We start from the raw sequence: 19,338 nt of genomic DNA on the forward strand, positions 1-19,338 counted from the left end.
AAGTAGAGGAGAGAGCCACCGTTTTGTGGGTGTCACCATTATTAGTGGACAAATTTATAACCAAGGGTGTCAATGGGCTGGTCACAAGCATGCATTTGCACTCTAAAGCTTACTTTTGATAAACTAATAACATTTTCCATGGCATAATTAAGAAAATTGTGATACAAGCATCAGCTAATAATGGAGAGATTTATCACATGAGAAACGCTTGCCCAATTATCCAGTGATTGTTTTAAGTTGAACTGGATGGCAAGTGACTTTGTCCCTTATGATCCAACATTTAAATGGTAAAATCTTGGTCTCTTCTACCGCGGATTTGCATGTATCTTATTTGATTATGGATGAACTATTCATAGAAACTGAAAAAAAATAAAAAAAAAAAAAAAAAAAAAACCTAATTTTATGCGTGTGTGTGTAGAGATTGAATTTTGAAGTGGGGGAATATGTAATGTTTGATGTTGTTTAATAGTAGGTGACAAGTTTTCTTGGCTCTTTTTGGCATTGCTTTTTAAATAGAGGTTGGGTAAAAAAAATTTTTTAAAAAATTGGGTTTGAAATATATATATATATATATATATATATATATATATTATTTTCATGTATTTTTAAATAAAAAAATATTTAAAAAAAATAACTACTATTATATTTTCAAACATAAATAAATTAAGCCTTCATGTTGCTGTATCACAAGAATGATATTGAAAACTTGTTTTAAAAAAATTAATTATCCAACAACTCCGAGAATCTCATTGTTAGAGTTTTTTTTTGGCGTCAGTTCGAAATTTCAGCCTATTTTTTCTTATGCAAGATACTTAAAAGTTTTAGATAAATGTTGGGTAAGCAAATTGTTGTTATATTGCTTGATTAATTTTAAAAAATTGAAGTGATTTTTCCCCATGTAAGGTATATTAAATTCTATTTTTAAAAAAAATATGGAGAGATGCCTTTTTTAGATGGAAAACTTGGTACTTTTTGCAAAAGAAAAAAAAATCTTGATTTTTTTTATAAAAAAAATACTAAATTGTTGATAATGCATATATTTGTCTTAATAGATATTGAATATTCCAAGTATTATTATTTCAAATTCCCTACCTTATATCCTCAAATATAATCTAAAAAGCTCGAAGTATAAATTTTATTTTAAGCAAACTATATATTTTATTTTATTCTAGATAATATGTTTCTACACTATAAAAAATTAATAAATACAAACGGAAACACCAATAAAATATTTTTATAGGTAAATTACAGTAAATTTTACCAACAAAATATTATTTTGCTATATCCATCATTGTAAATACCAATGAAACTATTACAACGGTGTATACCGAGGAAATTACAAAGAATAAAAATTTTTTTTAAAAAAATAAAAAAATATAATAACATGTCATTTATATAGATGCTTTATTGATGATATTAATAACGTTGGTAAAATCCGTTAATAAACCCGTCGGTAAATTGTTACTTTATCCCTGACACTGCTCATTGTGTTAAGCTCCAAGTAAAAAAAATTAGCATGTTTTTCTCGTTAGTAAATCTATAGGTGATAAAATTACCGATGAGAGTTTTACCAATAAAAAATTTTATTGGTAAATCTAAAAATTTTAGTAGTTCCATTGGAGACTTTCTCCTATGAATAACAATATGAACATTTAAACTTTATTTTTATTAATCTAACTATACCATCTATATATCTCTAGGGTAACACAATTTTTTGTGTGACACATTTGTGGTATAATTCTCTCTTAATTGCTTTTACGGCTCGCAAAGCAAAGTAATTAGGTAATTAATTTGATGTAGTTGCCGATTAAAAATTTAGATTTTTTTTTATTTTTAATTCTTTTAGTCTATGCCAAACCAATCTAGATTTTATAACCATGGATTCATGATAATGATGATGATTAACAAATAGGGTCTTGCCATGTGGCACTATTAAGCAATATTGGAAAAAACAAATTTGTACATAATTTTTTTTTTTCCTGTTATGAACTATTTATTTAATATAAGCCCATGTTGGCTCATTGAAGAATAATGCCCGTAATTTCCTTGAATGTCTAGATTTCTTAAATAGCCAAATAAATAATGATTAATACAGGCTTAATTAGATTTGTATAATTACCTATTATAAAACTACCTTTGCGACAGGTTTAGTATTAATTACTTATACTTCTTAATCTTCATATGAGCTACCTAAACCCTAATCAACCACTCTAAACTACATCCCTTTGTCTCTTTTACGGTGGCCTGCCATCTTTTCATGTGCCCTAGACGGAGATTAGACTATAATTTGTTCTTCATCTTCTTGTGTAACATATAGTATTCATATATTTATACAAACATCTCTGTTCCACTTAGCATGTAAGGCTTGATTTCCTTCCTTATTTCTATTCGTTAGTGCACTAGGGCATGTATTGGTTCTTTTGGTGAATAGGGTATGCGTTGATTGGTTTGATTTCTTCGTTCTTTGATGCTCTGCTATTGTTTTTGTGTGGTTTCTTGATATAGTGTTTGGTTTTTAAGGATGCAAAGAGGTGGAGACAGTAGCAACCGTGTCGCGATGCATCAGGCTTGCGCATCGTGCAAGCATCAACGAAAGAGGTGCGCGGAGGATTGCGTCCTGGCACCATATTTTCCGGCGGAGAGAATGCGGGAGTTTCAAGCTGTCCATAAGGTTTTTGGTGTTAGCAATGTCATTAAATTAGTGAAAGATGTCGATAAAGAGCGACAGAAGGAGACGGCGGACTCGTTGGTGTGGGAGGCGTCTTGCAGACAAGATGATCCCGTTTTAGGTTGTTATGGAAAGTTTAAGAGAATACAGGAAGAACTTGAGCTGTACAAAATGCAACCTCCATTGCCAAACCAAAACATATTAAGGCAGCGACAAGGCGGCGCCGCGTGTAACAAACAGCCTCTGCTACTTGCATGGAACGCTACTCATGGGATAAATAATAGGGGCGGCGCGGGCATTGGAGGAGGATTTGCTAACAATAACATGGCAAATTATTGCCATGACAATTCGAGTTTGATTGTTGATTCAGTCCCACATAGTTATCCCTGGCAGTTTGTGCGTGGCCAAGACAAATCAAACTCAGAAAGAGATGCTACCTCTCTTCTTCTTCCATTCCAGCCTTCGCCGCCGCATCCCTTTCCGGTCAATGGATTTAATCAACAACAATACTACCATCCAGGTAATTATATATCTATCAACACACATGCGTGTAAGCACGAGTGAGTACGCTTGCATGCGTGCGCACACACAGGTATTTGGTGTAATTACTGTCAGCAAGTATTTTCTTGATCAGGAAATAACATTTGTGGTTTATCCTCATATATTTCTCTCTGGAATCATTAGGGTTTAACTAATTAATTTCATAGTGATGAGATATGCATGCGACTGATCCCTTGTGAAGCAGTCCAGAATCGTTTGTGATCTTCTTTACTTTTTATCATGTATTTTTAAATAAAAAATATTTTAAAAAACAACTTTTACATATATAAGATCATGCTTTAACTTAGAATGGGCTGTTCACAAATCACAAAAGGATTCTATCATTGCAGTATGATAATTTTTTTCCCTGAATTCAAAATGGGATATAATATCATCTGTGTTTTGTGTTTAGGACAATTTGGTTCATTGAATGGCAAACCAATGGACAACACACTCTTCATGGGAGAAGAAGATGGACCATAGATCCTTCTTGCTAAGCTTGGGCATGCAGAAGAGAACACAGGAGGATATATTTTCATAGTTAACCACCTTGAACTGGCCAAGACAGCAGAGTTTAGCTCCTTTTCCTACCTTGTCTGAAGGCAGAGATTTCCTCATTGTTCCCTGCGTCCTCTCTACTAATCTTTAATTTATTTAGTAAAAAGAAATATGTATGTATAAAATAGAAATTCAGAAGAGTTCTGTTTTTTTATAAATATTTTAATGTTTAAAAACATGGATTATTTTCATGTAAACAACATTAATTAATGAAAGAATTAAATCGAACCAGATTGATGCACTTTTTTTTTTTTTTTTGCCAAGTCTTTGAGAATATAGAAATTCTCAGGAGTCAGAACTATTGTTTGATCTTTAATTAAACCATATGTATTAATTGATATATTACATTAAAGTTGATATGATTTTGTTTTTATTTTCATATATATATATATATCATTCTTATTTTTAATATCATAGTGAATTATTTTATACGGAATAATTTGAATGAATAAAGTATAAAGTGATGGAAAATATTTTTTGAAATTTGAATTAGCAACGAAATAACTCTAACTCTGTTGATTAATTCTTTTTAGGGAAATTACTTTAGGGAGGCAAGTCAATTCTTTTCAAAAAAGAAATTGGAGGGATTTTTTAATTTATCAATAAAAAATATTATTGCTTAATGCTAAACGATTGATAATCATAGAAGGAATTCGGCCACAAGCAGCAAAAACTTTCCCTCATTATTAGAAACCGATAAAAAGAAGAGAAAAAAAAATCTAGAAAGAAAATAGGCAGTCTCATCCCACTTACTCTAATATTCTAATATATCCAAGAACAGTTGATGATATATTATTATATAACTGATAAGCATATATCAAATGAAATATATTAAAAAAAAACCTCCAAATGCAAAAGACGAAAAGCTTGACTTAAAGAAGTCATAAGGTCAAAACTCACTTCCACTCCCTCAAAAGTTCGAGTTAGACAAGAGAAGCCACAGTCCATAATGTTGTAATGCAACCCCTATTGAACTTCAAAATCTTCCAAGAATCATGGAGGCAACCCCCCTTTGTACTAATTCCAACAACTTGTTTCCTTTTATCATCTCCTTGTATTTCCTTGTACCGTCTGCTCACTCTTTTTCACCTCTTCTGGGCATCCACCCTTTAGGTACCTCTCTCTCTCTGTATATAAATTATCATTTTTGCTTCTCTTCAAAACCCAGATCTTCAGTTTTCTTATTATTGTCAATTTCATATAAAGTTTTGATTTTTTTTGTTGTTTATGCTAAGTTTGATGACTTGTGCAGATGAGAAGTACTTTGGTTCACAGGTCATAAAGTGCAAGGATGGTTCAAAGTCATTCAGCAGAGACCGTCTTAATGATAATTTCTGTGATTGTCTTGATGGGACCGATGAGCCTGGTATTAAATTACTACTTTATTTTCCATTTGCACTATTTTGATTGAGAAGAGTGGATTTGCCATGGGCGTTTGACTTACTGACTCATAATTGACATGTGAAGCTTTGGAAATATGATTTGATTTTGTTAGTATGGTGGTGTCACTGGTGTGGCATATGCTTGTACAATGGTAAAGTTTGATCCTTTAGTTGATGGGTCTAAAATCTTTGCTTTGTGTTGATATTCCATATTTGCATTGGGAATTCAAGAAGTTTGGCACTTTGTTCAGAGCAATATCTTGTTGTCTCAACTTCATGGATGATTATACAGATTGTACAAATTGAATGTGTGACTCTTCCATCCCTCTCCTTCCATCCTTACTATGCATGAGCCAACATGTTTTGTTTTTTGATTATGGGTTATATTCTCTTAGCATTCCATGCCTTCTCGCTCAGTCATGTTGGCTGTGATTTTGATTTGTATGCAGGAACTTCAGCCTGCCCAAGAGGAAAATTTTATTGCAGGAATGCAGGAAGCACACCTAATTTTATTTTTTCATCCCGTGTAAATGATCAAATTTGTGGTAAGAATAGGAGAGGAACTGCTTTCTTTCCCTTCCCTTCTCGATCCAGATATTTACCTGCAGCTTCTATACGAGATATTTTCACCCCATTTTAATGATTAAGCATCTTGCATTGATTTTTGATTGTCTAGTTACGACTTTGGGAGGCATTCTAGTGAATCATTTGTTTTGATGGTCTACTTGCCTCATTAATGCACTTAGCATGATTACTGTGCTAGTTTCTGCAATTGGATGACTTGTTACCTAGAACCTCATCAATTTTTTCATGGTCTATCAAAGGATCAACTAGAGTTATGGAATATTAATGATACGACTCTCGATTCCTTTTTTCTTTTCTTTTGTTTGTCTTGCTAATAACTGATTTTGGCTCAAATGGTCTGGTTGGCGTTCAAGTTATCAAAGATTGAGTAGCACTGCTTAGTAGTTCATTTCTACTCATTGATGTATCCTACATGAAGTTTACCTTTTCATCTGGTTAAATGGAACGTGGATTTGCTCTCATGTCTGTGAATATCAAATTATTAACCTGTAGATTGCTGTGACGGAAGTGATGAATATGATAGTGGCATCAATTGCCCCAGCACCTGCGTCATGGGAGGAAATTTAGAGTACAGGGCTGGAAATTATATCCCACGTATTGATATGAAAGAATCGAAAAAGGGACTTATTTCGGAGGAACTATTACAGAAGGCTAGAGGTATAAGCGGCAATGATACACATATTGTATTAAAGTGCATGGAGAATAATATAATAAATGAGCTTGCACTTATTCTTACCAGGATTGAAGGTGATAATCATCCTACAGGTGGTTATCATTGGCTGTGTAGTGATTTACAGAATATTCAACCGGCGGATCAAGTCCAAAAGAAGGCGTTACCATTGAGGAAAACAGCAGCATCCCCCCCAATGTCTCCGGTAAAGCTCGCTCTTCTGCACTTTAAGTTCTGCCTGGCATCTCAAAATTCTAAATTCCCACATCATGGTTTATGCATTTATCCTTGATCCCATATCACCAATTGCAGGTTCCATAGTTTTGTTCCAGTTGTTATTGCAAGACCAGCCTTTGCCTAGGGGCATTTTTTCTTTATACAAGACATTCATCAACGGAGCTTGACAGGATTTGAACTTGATATGGAGGTCGATGTATAAGTTACACTAAATATACAAGAGCATATGTTATTGAGGAAATAACAGGTTATGTCAAGCAATCTAATGCATTGTATATACTTAACATGGGTAAGTTTAAAAGGCTTTGGTTAATGAAATGACTTGAGCATGGATGCTCTTCAAGATTTTTCATATTTTGTAGCACACCTCTGAATGAGATCGCAGAGGCATGCCGGATTTAGGCTTATCTTTGGCTCTTGTTAACAGATGGAGTTGCACTCCAACATTTTTTTTCTCCACCTTTTCCTCTTTTTTTTTTTTTTTTTTTTTAGCTTTTATCTGCCATGAATTGCCCCTGAAATATGCTATTTCCCTGCCATGAAACTAGTGAATTTTCACTAGTTTCTGAGGCCTAGATGAGACATGGAATGCTGGTTCGATGGAGTTATTTCCTCAGCAAAACGATCCCATATAATAATTATAATAAACATGTGCACTAAATGCACTATGATCTAATAAACTATGAGCCAAACATGTCATCCGTTCCGCAAATCAAGACTCTCTGAGTGAACAAAATAAATTGATATGATATTATGATGCAAAACAATGTTATATATTGGTTATAATAAAACGTTTACATCACACTAAAAGAAGCAAATCACGAGTACCGCAGTTTCTAATATAGACCACCAAATACCTCCTTTTCTGGCTTTTTTTTTTTTAATAATTTTATAGGAACTGTTCTCTAACAGACTACAAGCATATTATCCTGGACACCTACATCACCAAAAATAGCTCGAGTTCAATTAACACTTTCGGTAACATTTTCCAGTCCGCTGGCAGATGACAGCAAAAATCAGCCTGCTACCAATTTGATTCAGATCTTACACAAACCGACTATCATTTTGATGTCTCACTGGAGGGTTCCTCTGTCCCAGAGCCATGAACCAGCTGCAAATTGAATAGTCGGAATAAGACGCAAAAAAACAAATAGAAGAAAACACTGCAGTAAAAGCACTAACGGGGATTGACATACCAACGAGCCAACTCGTTCATATGCTTCCATTACTTTAGGATCTTCCTCATCTTCGTATCCAAGTTGTAATATACGTGGTCCATTCACAGACCAAAAGGTTCTTAGACCTGCCTCCTGCAATATTATGGAAGGATGCGCAAGAACTAAGCTGATAAGAGCATTATAAAACACCAAAAACTGATTTCTCTGATTAAAAACCAAAAGGAAAAAAACAAAAAGAAAATACAAGGAAAAGGAAACTGTATTAATTTTAACTGAACAAGAGTTTTTACATAAATTGGATGGTGGAGATTACAAGTTACTATACCTCAGGGGCAGTCTTGCTAATTCACCTAAAAAATATCGACTTAAAAGCAAGGAAATAAATAAGTCATGCCAGATTTGTCTGCAACTGTGTGGCCAGACAACTAATTGAAAAGTTGTTTAAATCTAAAGCCAGCCGTTCAATAGGGTCTAATGTGAGGCTCCATAGTTTGTTTTTGAAATTTTTGAGCTATTCAAAGTCTTCTTGCTCATTGAATGGTAACACCAAAACAAAATTTGACCTACACACTTCCTTGCAGAAAAGGAAAAACAGAATGCCTGTAATTTTACCTGTACTATGATCAAGTAAATAGATTCCAATGCTTCAACACGAATTTCAGGATCATCCCATGGTTCGCGCTCAATCGAGAGTGCACTGCCAAGCTCAAGAGGCATTTTAGATGTGTCTTGTTCACTATATATCTGGGAAGACAAACCAGATTAATGAAAAAAAAAAGTTCATGAGCTTTTTCAATATACTAAAACAAGAAACCGGGAAGACAGAAAAATTGCGATCAATATAGGCAAAGAACTATATACATAAGCATATGTACATGCATGTTGACTATTATTAACAATTTGCTATCATGCATCTCTCAACTTATTTGTTGGACACAAGATTGCAAATTAGAGACAGTGGGAGCTTTTTTTTAGTACTTCAACGGTTCCTTTTCTCGAGAATCCAGTGACAAAGAGGGTGTGGCAAGTTTGATGTTAAATCTCTTTCTACACTATATGAAAATATTTGGCACATAAGCATCCCAAAGAGAGGTGTTTTATGATGGATAGCTCATAGAAAATCCATATCACAAGGGAATTCAAAACTGCCAACTAGTTTTGCATGTGTAGATATGCTGTAGAGGATATAGATCATTAGTTGTCAACTGCTATAATGCTGCCTTTAACCATGTAATTATGAACATGAACTTATATTTTCAAACTGAATCGATAATAGCATAAAACTATTTCGTGGGTGATGTGCCTAGAAATTGAAACATCTTGTGGGTTATGTGCTTCAACTAACAACTATTTTTTGGTTCCCCTCGCACTCTCTACCAGCACTATGGTTGAAACATGAAATAAAATTTAATTACCTTCTTTTCTGGTTTTCCTCCCTATTCTATTCTATGGTTGAAACATGAAATAAAACTTAATTACTTATGAAAAAGCATGCATCACTCTACACTAGTGTTTTATTGAAGCATAGAACTTAAAATGAGTGACAAACTCTATAAGATCAAGACAGAGGTAACATAGGTACCTTTTTACCAGCAACAGGAAGAAGTAGAGCTGGCCAAAGAAACTCAGATATCAAAAGAAAATTCTGAAGTTGATTCTCAGCTTCAAAACAACAGTTGCGGAGGGTTCCAGAGACCTGTAAGAAAAAGCAATCCCACTAAGCAATGAAGTTTGACTCTATTTATCTTGGTGGCATTCATCCATTCAAGGTCACCCTGAACTAACAAGGCAACAGATAGGGTACCTACAAAAATACTTCTATTGGAAATTGAATTTAAGCACTTTAAGTATTACCAATCTCAAATCCGTCCTAAGGTATTGGAAATTTTTTTCTTACATCCTAAACTCATCAATAGGGGCAGCAGCAACAGAGAACAACAATAAAAAGAAGATCAGCACTGGAAGGATGGAACAATTTGCTACCATTGGCTAATACATCTAGATGAAGAAGTTCTTGAACAAAATGAAATATTTAAACATGTCAAAAGAAGAAAAGGTTGATAAATATCTAAAGAAAATAAAGGGCTATATTGTAGCATTTCTCCTAAATATGGGTCCCAAAGAGCACAAAAATTCCGACACATATAATAACAGGTCACTTGAACAAATCTGTAGAAAATTTTGGCCAGATAGAATTCAAATTTAGAGTAATTCATCATTATTAGAAGAACAAAGAAATGGAGGACTTGGACTAAAATACATCCACATATCAGAAATTGCTTGCAAAATTCGTCCCCTACATTTTTCCTGCATAAACAGATACCTAAAATGTTGAAGAGAACTCTAAAAGAAATCTTAGTAGTTAGAATTAATAATTTATGCATACCCCTTTCTTCCGTAATGGACTTGTTGAATCAAATTGGCGGAGAATCTGCTTCAGCAACCCTCTCTTAGAGTCTAGTAACATCTTCCTTCCAGCTTCTTTCTTTGAAATGTTCACAAGAATTGAACCAACATGATCAAATGGATCATCTGCCATAAACATGGCATTAAGCGCCAAAAAACCATTGCAGCATACAAAAAAGTATGCATATAATAAAAGACATGAAGCCACAGAGTAGATGGATAAGCTAAAGAAAAACAACTTTGCTATCCATTTTTTAAGTATGCTATACACCAATTAAGTGTATTGCTAGAACTCAATTTGATAAGTAACATGTGAATATATGACTTTAAATTTGGATACATACTGAATCATATAATAAACTCAAGTTGATAAGAAGCAAAACAAACCTCTAGTTTCATCAGAGGATCTACCAAATGATCTCACCAGCTTCATAACATATAGTCCTTGCATTTTCTCATCCTCAATCTAGTAAGCAAGTGAAGTTAAAACCATTTCTTGTTACTTTTTTTTATATGGTGATCATGGGAAACAAAAGACTCATCTCCCCAGAAAGTGTAATGAAGAAACATTATGAGAGCCGTTAATTTCCAAAATCAAGAATTACAATTTAAATTTTTTTGCTGAAAAGTACCTGAAGCAAGGACACAATTCCAGAATCCAATTGAGTGAGGTTAACCAGTAGCATCACCAACAACCGAGTTATGCTACTATCTGGTTTATACAATACATCCATTGCTGTTTTAATCATTCCCATTTCAACCATCTTTGTAGCTAAATTCGAGTTGAGTGAAAGATTTATAAGAGCTTCTGCTGCAGGTTCAGAAACCTCCTGAAACATATTAGATAAAATTCCATCAATCCAAAGTTTATTCTTTTCTCAGGCCAATAAATAAACACAAACCTATGATAACCCTACTAATGTAAGACTTTGCTAAGTGCATCATGCCATCATCTTTGCAATCCCCGCACATTTGAGGCCAGCTGCTCTTGAGAATGCCGGGGTAAATGCAGTCCCACTTTCACAACTGCACTTAGAATCTTCCAAAATGGAAACGCACGCACCTAACAGCACTATGAATGAAACTCAAAACATATGCCTAAACCGGACAACTCAAGTAAGTCCTAACCCAATAACCACTAGGCCAATCCGACGGGATTATTAACAGCAATGTTACATTCAAGAAAATTATCAAATCATGTAACTTTTGCAATTTGTAAATGATAATTGATATTAGCGACCTTTTTTTCCTTAAGTAGCTGAGATAATGAAGGAAGCACAGTACTGGCATACATGGAAAGAGACAGTAACCCATCTTCGGATCCAGTTAAGTCTCGAACAATTTCAACAGCTGCCTTCTTCACCTATAAATATTTTTATTCCACTAATTAATATACATCAGAGAAAAAATAACCCGTGAAAGAAAGAAAAGGAAAGAGCAGAGGGACTCTTACAGGTGGGGAAGGAGAAGACAGAAAGCCCACTAGTTCTTCAAGCTCTGTGGCCATGGCTACTCTGCTGTCTCTACGGTTGTTGTCTTCGGCAGTTCTGCTGTCTCTACTAGCTAGGTTGGGCTTGCTTCTGCATTTTAGCTTAGATTTTTCTTGGGTTTTGTTTGTCCCATGAGGGGTTTTAATTTAAGGAAAACTACAAATCAGTCATTAAACTATACATATGATTTCATTTAAGTGCTTAAATTTGGAAATTAAATAATTTCATACCCATTGTTAGAATTTTAGTAATATTATGACAACAAAAATTAAAAGAATAAGTTATCATGTATATTTCTTTTTCGTATGTCTACTTTTACATTATTAAATTCTAATTTCAATTTCAAGTAAGTAAATAAAATCATGCATACTTAAATATTTTTATCATCTTAAGAAGTGATTTTTTTGCAAAATTGCTCAAATATACATGTTTTTTTTTTTACATTTGTAATAAAACTTGTTGTCAACACAAAAAAAAATATTAATGCTGACACAAGTAAATATTTCATTAATTTTTATTTATTTATAATGATGTTGGAATAATATGGATTAATATTTGGTAGTATTGAGAAAAAATTATTGGATTTAATTTTGATATTTAACTTCTACTTTCTTCCAAAAAAATGAACACAAATAATATTAATGATAAGGATTCTAATCCCAAAACTAAATATCAAAAATAAATTTGAGACAAATATAAGGTATTTATTAATAATAAATATTTATTATTTTGTGTATGATTGAAATTTTAGCAAGAGTTTTAATAGTGTGTTGTGAATCTAATGGAAAGTTATTATTAGGAGCTTAGGTACTGTTTATTTTTATTATTTTTTTCTTATTTTGATATAATTACTAAATATAAAAAAAATATTATTTAACTATATTTTTAAATAAAAAATATTTTATAAAACAACCATTACTAAAATAATAAACATTATCTTAAATTGTCGGAGATGATATCCTGACAAGTGCAACATTGGAAGTGCAAGAGTTGATTTAACCAAATTATTTCTGCAGGGACTGATTTGATATAATGTCTATAATAGAGTGCTTGTGGCAATGTTTCGCCGGCCAAAAAACCTTAGCTGGTCCACTGCTTGTTTTTCATGCCCACGGCCACAACCTGTTCGATAATATTCCCAAGGCGAGATTTAATTTTATTTCAGTTTGAATCATTATTTTGATTCATTTACAGATGGCAAATCTAGCAACAAAGCTGAGCAAATCTCTTCTTCCTTACAGTCAAATTCTCCTTCAGTTTCGTACACTCTCTACCTCACATACACCACTTGAAGAAACCCTCAAAGCAGCTGTTGAATCCAAATGCTACTTAAAAATCCCTGACCTTTTCGACTCCTTAAAACAATCTAACAACAACCCAAGTCCTTTTTCTTTCCTCTCTACCTTCCCTTTTAATCTTAGGACTCAAGTCATTGATGAGATCATCCAATCTTTGATCCCCATTAGACCCCGCTTTCGAAACTCTATAGTTTACAGCTCTCTTCTCTCATATACCCTTCAAAATTCAAATCTTTTCCCTCTTTCTCTTGCTATAATCCAATGCACTCTTCGTTCTGGGTGCTTACCTGTGCCTCAAACACATGTTTTTCTCTCTTCTGCTTGGCTTGATCGCCGGCGTGAAGGTCAGTCAGTTGGTGACATTCTACTGGAAATGAAATCTATTGGGTATAATCCTGATTGTGGTTTGTGTAATTATATTGTGTTGTCTTTATGTAATGTTGATCAGTTGATCGAGGCAGTGAAAGTCTTGAAGGGTATGAAACAAGTGGGTTGTTTTCCTGATTGGGAAAGTTATGGGATTGTTATTGGTGCAATGTGTAGAGTTAGAAAATGTGACGATGCAATTGAGATGATGAAGGAAATGGTGGTGAGAATGAGCTTGTGTCCTAGGCAGGGAGTAGTGGTGAAAGTATTGGCAGCGTTGAGGGCGAATAGAGAGATGAGGAAAGCTGGTGAGATGATTCAGTTCTTGGAGAAGGAAGGGTACGGTGTTGGGTTTGAGAGTTATGAGTTGGTAGTTGAGGGATGTTTGGAGTGTAAAGATTTTTTTTTGGCCGCGAAAGTTGTGATGGGAATGACAGAGAAAGGGTTTATACCTTATATCAAGGTGAGGCAAAAGGTGGTTGAGGGATTGATTGATGCTGGTGAATGGAAGCTTGCTTGTACTGTGAGAGAAAGATTTGCAGCATTAAGTTCATAGTTTCTTTTTTGGTGTTTGATACTGAGGCTTCTTAGAGAACTGAACTTGTGCATCTTCTGTGATGGCTCATATAGACTTCAGTTTTTCTTTTTGTTAGCAGCACCAACATTTTATCATCTCGAGACAGCTAATCCATGGCGGCCATTCGGTCATTCTCTCACAAAATGGACAAGAGGGTGTTGGAGTTGAAACTTACTGGTGCGTGTTGTTACCAATGCATAATTTTGTATTTACTTAAGTTACTGTATACAGACTGACGCATTATTTCTTATTTCTTGATGAATCATGCCAATTGCATGATCATATGGATACCGAGGTTGGATTTTGGTAGTTAAGAAGTGTTCAATGCAAGTTTTCTATTTGTTGCAATTCAAAATTCTGCACACTGAATAATGCTAAACTCACATAATTAGCTTCTCTCTTTGTAGATGAATTTGAATTTAGCAATTCTATGGTGTTCCCCTTTATTTCACTTCTTCTCTGTCCCAAATCACTAGTGGTAGGTATTGGAGTTCGTCCATGTTCCTTTCTCTTACAGAATAAGGATTCCCACATTGTTGATATTGTTCATTTCATTGCTTATGTGTGATTCTATATACCACAAGTATCCATTGGTTAGTAGTTGAGATTATTTCTGGAGGAATAGTGCCCCCAACCTCCTATCAGTGGGCTATTGTTTTGCCTCATTTCCTGCATTATACAGCTCCAAGCTGTAGCTCAAGGCAAGTAGTTTAATTAACTATTTTTTTGTTTGATTAATGCAACTCAAAACCATTATTCTCTAAAATAAAATAAAATGAAATGAATCTATGCATCAGTTTGTAGTTTCCCCATCCTGCATCTTTTCCACTCTGTTTTCGAAGGGCACCCAAGTGAGATTAATGTGACTTAATTAGCTGACTGGGTTTCTATCATCTTCTTCAGCTTGATGTCATACTCTGTTTGAAATCTGAATTGTCATGAAGCTTTTGTTGATTCACCATCAATTTTAATTCCCGTCAGTCAAAAATTAAAATTTTGCTCCTGTGCATTTGTTTAAGCTGTGAGGGAAGGAGATGGGATGTAATCAATCTTAGTTTCTCAATTTCCCCGAAAAACTAAAAAGACGAGGAAGAAAATCTAAGATTTGCTGATATAAAGGAAGATATGCATAAAATTTTTTGCAAAGACAACTTTTGAGAGCAATGTTCAGGCGCATGTGTTACTGTAGAATATTGTTGCTTTAATGAAATATATAAACCTCGATTTATTTCAAGATAAAATTCTAGTTAATAGTAAAATATTAAAAAATGAAATAATAATCGATCTATCATTTAATTTTTAGTTAAATATGCAATGCAATTCCCGAAACTATTTCTCTCTCCAAAAAAAGCTTCTTTTTTTTTTTTCACCGCTGCACAAAAAAAAAATATTTTGTTTATTTATATATTGACAAACATCCAGCACATAAACAAGGCATGCTGGCTCAATTTTCCAAAATGTAAATCCTTTTTCTCTCTCTTTAAATCACAGACAAAGAAGACATTAGTATGTTTAGATTGCTAGGGAATAAAGAACAAAAGCTGGGGAAATCAAGTTAGAAACAATAACTGTGCATTGAAAACTTATTATTCCTCATGGACCATTTTGTCATCTCTATTTCATAAATGGCGTAGTTGTCTCCCACTTGTGCTTTTGCCACGCATTTGCAGTAGCATGCTTCCAGTGAATCTCAATTATTAACAAGTTCAGCTTTCCACTAACATCTTTTCTTTGAATTACATATGTAAACAGCATCATGAAGCATTTCGTTAAGCAAGCATCCATCATGTTACAATTTGGATCTGGTTGATACACTTAAAGGACTGCCTACTACTTGACTGGATAGCTGGGCTCCATGGCAATGCCACAGATACCTTTCTTATTTCCAGAACCACGTCTCATCCTTATGTAGCCTGATTCACCTCAGTCTCTGCCCCAAGAGTTTTTCACAAGCCACTATTTTCTACCCCTAGATTCACCATAACCAACTGCTGCCGCTCCATGGTTGAGTTGATCCCCACAGGAGCCACTGAAGATTCCACTGGAATAGAGTTGAAATTCAAAATTACCAGTGTCAATTGCAACAGAGACAGGTTGCTGGGCAACTGCAGCTTGTTGTCTATTCTCATTATTGGCAGGTACTGCTTCGTAACAACTTTTTTCTGACAGGCGCCGTCTTTTCCTTTGTAAGGGTAGTCATTTTCAGTTGTGATTCCACCAATCTGTTTGATGTATTGAAATGCTATCTTCATGTCTCCGCCTTCACAGCCCTGGGTATCACTGCTAACGTCACATTCCATGAGCTCTTGTGCTGACAGAGATACTAATTTTCCTGTCTTGATTTTGTTGATGCCTTCCACAGCTGCCACTGCAGAGAATGCCCACCAACTTCCTGTGTTGGAAAGAAACTAGCATCAGCTTTTCTTATTGAAAATGATTTGAGATAAGAATTGACAATTAGCAATTAAATGAACTTGAATGAGAAAAATTCATACTACATTGACCTTGATCCTTAACAGGAGTCACAGCACCTTTCTTCCTCCAATCTACTGCAGCTGGCAACTCTCTGCTATTTTCGCACCCCACACCTCTTGTTTATCTTTTTAGCTGTATGTCTATTACTCCAAAAACCCAGGTAGGTAAATTTGAACTCTTCATTTGTTAGGTCTGCAAATTTGTTGTCAGTGAGCCTAAAGGATAAGTTTTGAGAATTGATGTAGTCAATGAACTGAACATTAGATTAGTATATTCCAAAACGCAGTGACCATTCGTCTCTAGCTCATATTCCCTGCCATATTGGGCCAGCCAGTCTTCAAATCTCTGCTCTATATCCCTTGGGTCATAAATTGGGGTCACCTTGTTTTCAGACGATGATACCCTTGAAGGTATCCATAGAATGCACAAAACCATTAGAATCAAGCCACAGTTCCTCAACGTTATTGGTGCCCTCATGGCTAGCTTAAGATGTTGATAGAGTATAGGGGCTTATAAATGAAGATGTAGACTGGGACATGTATGTTTTTATTATTATTCAGATTGGTAACGCAAAGAAGTCAATAATTTATGGTAGTTCATACCTTTGTTCAAAGTATTTCAGTTGCGTTTCTATTTTGAATTCTAATCATGTCTTTTGTACTTCTCTCTTCTTTTTTTTTTTTTGGAAAAGTGTTTTAGTTTCGTTGCCCCACTGGTTACATAGCGTGCAGGGTAGACTATTGTTTGCTCAGGTCTAGCCTCTTCATTGTATCTTTATGCGCCTGAACTTGCTTGAGCTGGTTTCGGTAGTGCAGATAGGACCAGATCTGGCATTATTTAAAAGAAACCTTAGAAAACTAAGAAAAAGGTTTTGAAAGTTATTATCTAGTCAATGTCTTGTGGCATTAGGGTCTTGGAAGGATAATTTAGCGACAAACGTCTAACCTTTTACTACTACTTTTGCCTGAATTCAAACATTATAGAGTTACAACTCAAATCTACACCCGCTATCATTGGAAGGTTGGAAAATTGCCAGTTTTAGCTTTTCATTGAGGAATGGTTTGTAAACAAAAAGACAGAAGTGCAATGACTGTAGAATTCATAGTTCTTGCTCTACTTCCGCGTCTATTGATGGAGTTTGATCTTGTTATTGCTGTGGAGAATGGAGATGAGGATGTTTGACAGATGGTGTTGAATGTCGTATGAATATGTGAGGGTTTTTGTTTCCTTCTGTAATTGACTCCCCATTTTGATGGTGAAACAAGTTACAGCCATTTCCCAGTTTCATTTAACTACATGCAGGTTCATGGTTGCATTGAGCAGTCACTGTTATTGTATCAATTTCCCTGAGACATCACTCTATTGAGTCAGGCACATGCTAAGAACCTGACTCTGTATAGTTGAATGCATCAATTGTTCATCTAACCTTGTTTTTTAGGTGCATAGGATGTGGATTGCTCAGATAGTGTGATAATCATACGAAAGATAGTACTCCTGAAAATTGCCATGAGAAAAGGGGAAGCATGAAAAATCATGGAATCATCAGCTAAAGGAAATGGAGGTTATGTGGCCACAGAAATTTTGTCCCCAAATCTTTAGCCTCTTCTTTATATGCGGCTTCCATTGGGGGGGAATGCAAAAGGAGAGAGGAGCAATTAACATAATTAGGATTAAATTTGTCATAAAAATTAAATGTATAGGGAAATATGAAATGAGATTAAATGTTTAGGGAAAATTGTACAAAACTAATTCATTATGAAAATAATTAAAAAAAATAGCATTGAAAAGAATTATGATCAAATTTAACATAAAAATTAAATGAAAATAAATGTCTAGGGGTAGAATTAAAAAAAAAATCAATCAAGAAAATAATTCAAAACAAATGGAAATTAAAAGAATCAAATGATGAAGGATGAAATTAAAAATAAAATCCAATTAGAAACAATCAATGTAAATAAGAGAAGAGGGATTGAATCAAAAGAAAAAATAAATTGAAGAGTTGATATGAATTTTTACATAGCTAGCACACGATCCGAGAAAGAAAGAGCAGAAAAAGAAAAGAAAAGCAATTTCGAGCTAAACCACACTGAACTATCATACACACGCCATCCATAAAGAAAGAGAACGCCAAGATGTGGTGGAATCACGGTTACAACAATCAAAGTCAGCTGCATGCACCATCAAAACGCAACTTAGTGGATAACACGCTGACACGTGCGAGGCACGCATTAGCGACATTTTCATTTTTTTTGGTGCAAAAATTAAAAATGCTCTTAGGACTAAACAATATTAACAAACAAACCATGATAAGATTACAACTAAGCTCCTGAAGCCAAGGCTATAGAATTTAAATTGTAAGGGTAATATAGTAATTTTATTATTCTATAAATCTTGAAAATACAAAAAACACCCTTGTGTAGAAGTCATTGGATTATTTTAAAGGGTTACATTAGTAATTTCACTGTGCATTTAAAAAATCAATTACCAAAATAATCCCACATAATCATCAAAAAACATTTATATCGAAAAGATCCTTCTATTAAAGTTAATCATTCTTTTAATCAAAATAATATTATTTTTTAACTCATTATTAACCCAACTAAATATAGATCAAGTTTGGTAAAGTTAATTAGTAAGTCAACCATAATTAGCCGGGTTAATGTGTTTTTATTTTGGAATTGAAATGAAATCAAAGAAAGGTTTCAAATCGTGCCGGGTCAACTTGCTAATCCAAGCAGGTTCAGTGCTCATAGTATGGAGATAATGTAAGTTCACTTGCTAGGAAGTTTCTTTTTCACGATTTGCACGTCAGGAGCAAAAACCCACCAAGCAGAGGAGCCAAATTAACATCTCAAGAGTTCAAAGCATAGTTATTAAACCCAGCCCGGGGGTTGACCTAGCCAAGGAG

The 19,338-nt window shown here is 34.3% G+C and overlaps 5 protein-coding genes across 7 annotated transcripts; 3 read left to right on the top strand and 2 right to left on the bottom strand.

Annotated features, from left to right (window-relative positions):
- The first annotated feature begins 2,521 nt into the window (after nt 1-2,521).
- On the top strand, nt 2,522-3,398 carry LOC118050435 (LOB domain-containing protein 2). Its single transcript, XM_035060781.1, has 2 exons — nt 2,522-3,188; nt 3,376-3,398. The coding sequence occupies exons 1-2, from the start codon at nt 2,522-2,524 to the stop codon at nt 3,396-3,398; spliced, it is 690 nt and encodes a 229-aa protein (XP_034916672.1).
- A 1,206-nt stretch (nt 3,399-4,604) lies between these two features.
- Nucleotides 4,605-7,099, top strand: LOC118050438 (glucosidase 2 subunit beta). Its single transcript, XM_035060787.2, has 6 exons — nt 4,605-4,879; nt 5,019-5,132; nt 5,598-5,693; nt 6,226-6,390; nt 6,473-6,608; nt 6,716-7,099. Exons 1-5 carry the CDS (start codon nt 4,762-4,764, stop codon nt 6,574-6,576), a joined length of 597 nt encoding a protein of 198 aa, XP_034916678.1. The 5' UTR covers nt 4,605-4,761; the 3' UTR covers nt 6,577-6,608; nt 6,716-7,099.
- A 268-nt stretch (nt 7,100-7,367) lies between these two features.
- Nucleotides 7,368-11,823, bottom strand: LOC118050437 (uncharacterized). Its single transcript, XM_035060786.2, has 9 exons — nt 11,678-11,823; nt 11,465-11,587; nt 10,857-11,054; nt 10,612-10,690; nt 10,205-10,350; nt 9,401-9,514; nt 8,431-8,562; nt 7,837-7,950; nt 7,368-7,751 (listed from the first exon to the last, which is right to left on the bottom strand). The coding sequence occupies exons 1-9, from the start codon at nt 11,729-11,731 to the stop codon at nt 7,701-7,703; spliced, it is 1,011 nt and encodes a 336-aa protein (XP_034916677.1). The 5' UTR covers nt 11,732-11,823; the 3' UTR covers nt 7,368-7,700.
- A 966-nt stretch (nt 11,824-12,789) lies between these two features.
- LOC118050436 (pentatricopeptide repeat-containing protein At1g06270) lies at nt 12,790-17,029 on the top strand. Of its 3 annotated transcripts, none has more exons than XM_035060784.2 (3): nt 12,790-14,132; nt 15,708-16,093; nt 16,224-17,029. In XM_035060784.2, the coding sequence occupies exon 1, from the start codon at nt 12,909-12,911 to the stop codon at nt 13,932-13,934; it is 1,026 nt and encodes a 341-aa protein (XP_034916675.1). In that variant the 5' UTR covers nt 12,790-12,908; the 3' UTR covers nt 13,935-14,132; nt 15,708-16,093; nt 16,224-17,029. The 3 variants fall into 3 exon arrangements, with proteins under 3 accessions (XP_034916675.1, XP_034916676.1, XP_034916673.1); XM_035060785.2 differs by having other exon boundaries at nt 16,318-17,029; XM_035060782.2 differs by having other exon boundaries at nt 15,708-17,029.
- LOC118050439 (senescence-specific cysteine protease SAG39) lies at nt 15,786-16,907 on the bottom strand. Its single transcript, XM_035060788.1, is given in 5 exon segments — nt 15,786-16,114; nt 16,117-16,347; nt 16,451-16,535; nt 16,537-16,733; nt 16,736-16,907. Coding segments are annotated over 5 exon segments (1,014 nt in total).
- Nucleotides 17,030-19,338: the final 2,309 nt, after the last annotated feature.

This window comes from Populus alba, chromosome 13 (assembly GCF_005239225.2).
Source record: "Populus alba chromosome 13, ASM523922v2, whole genome shotgun sequence".
In the NCBI taxonomy this organism is placed as follows: Eukaryota; Viridiplantae; Streptophyta; class Magnoliopsida; order Malpighiales; family Salicaceae; genus Populus; species Populus alba.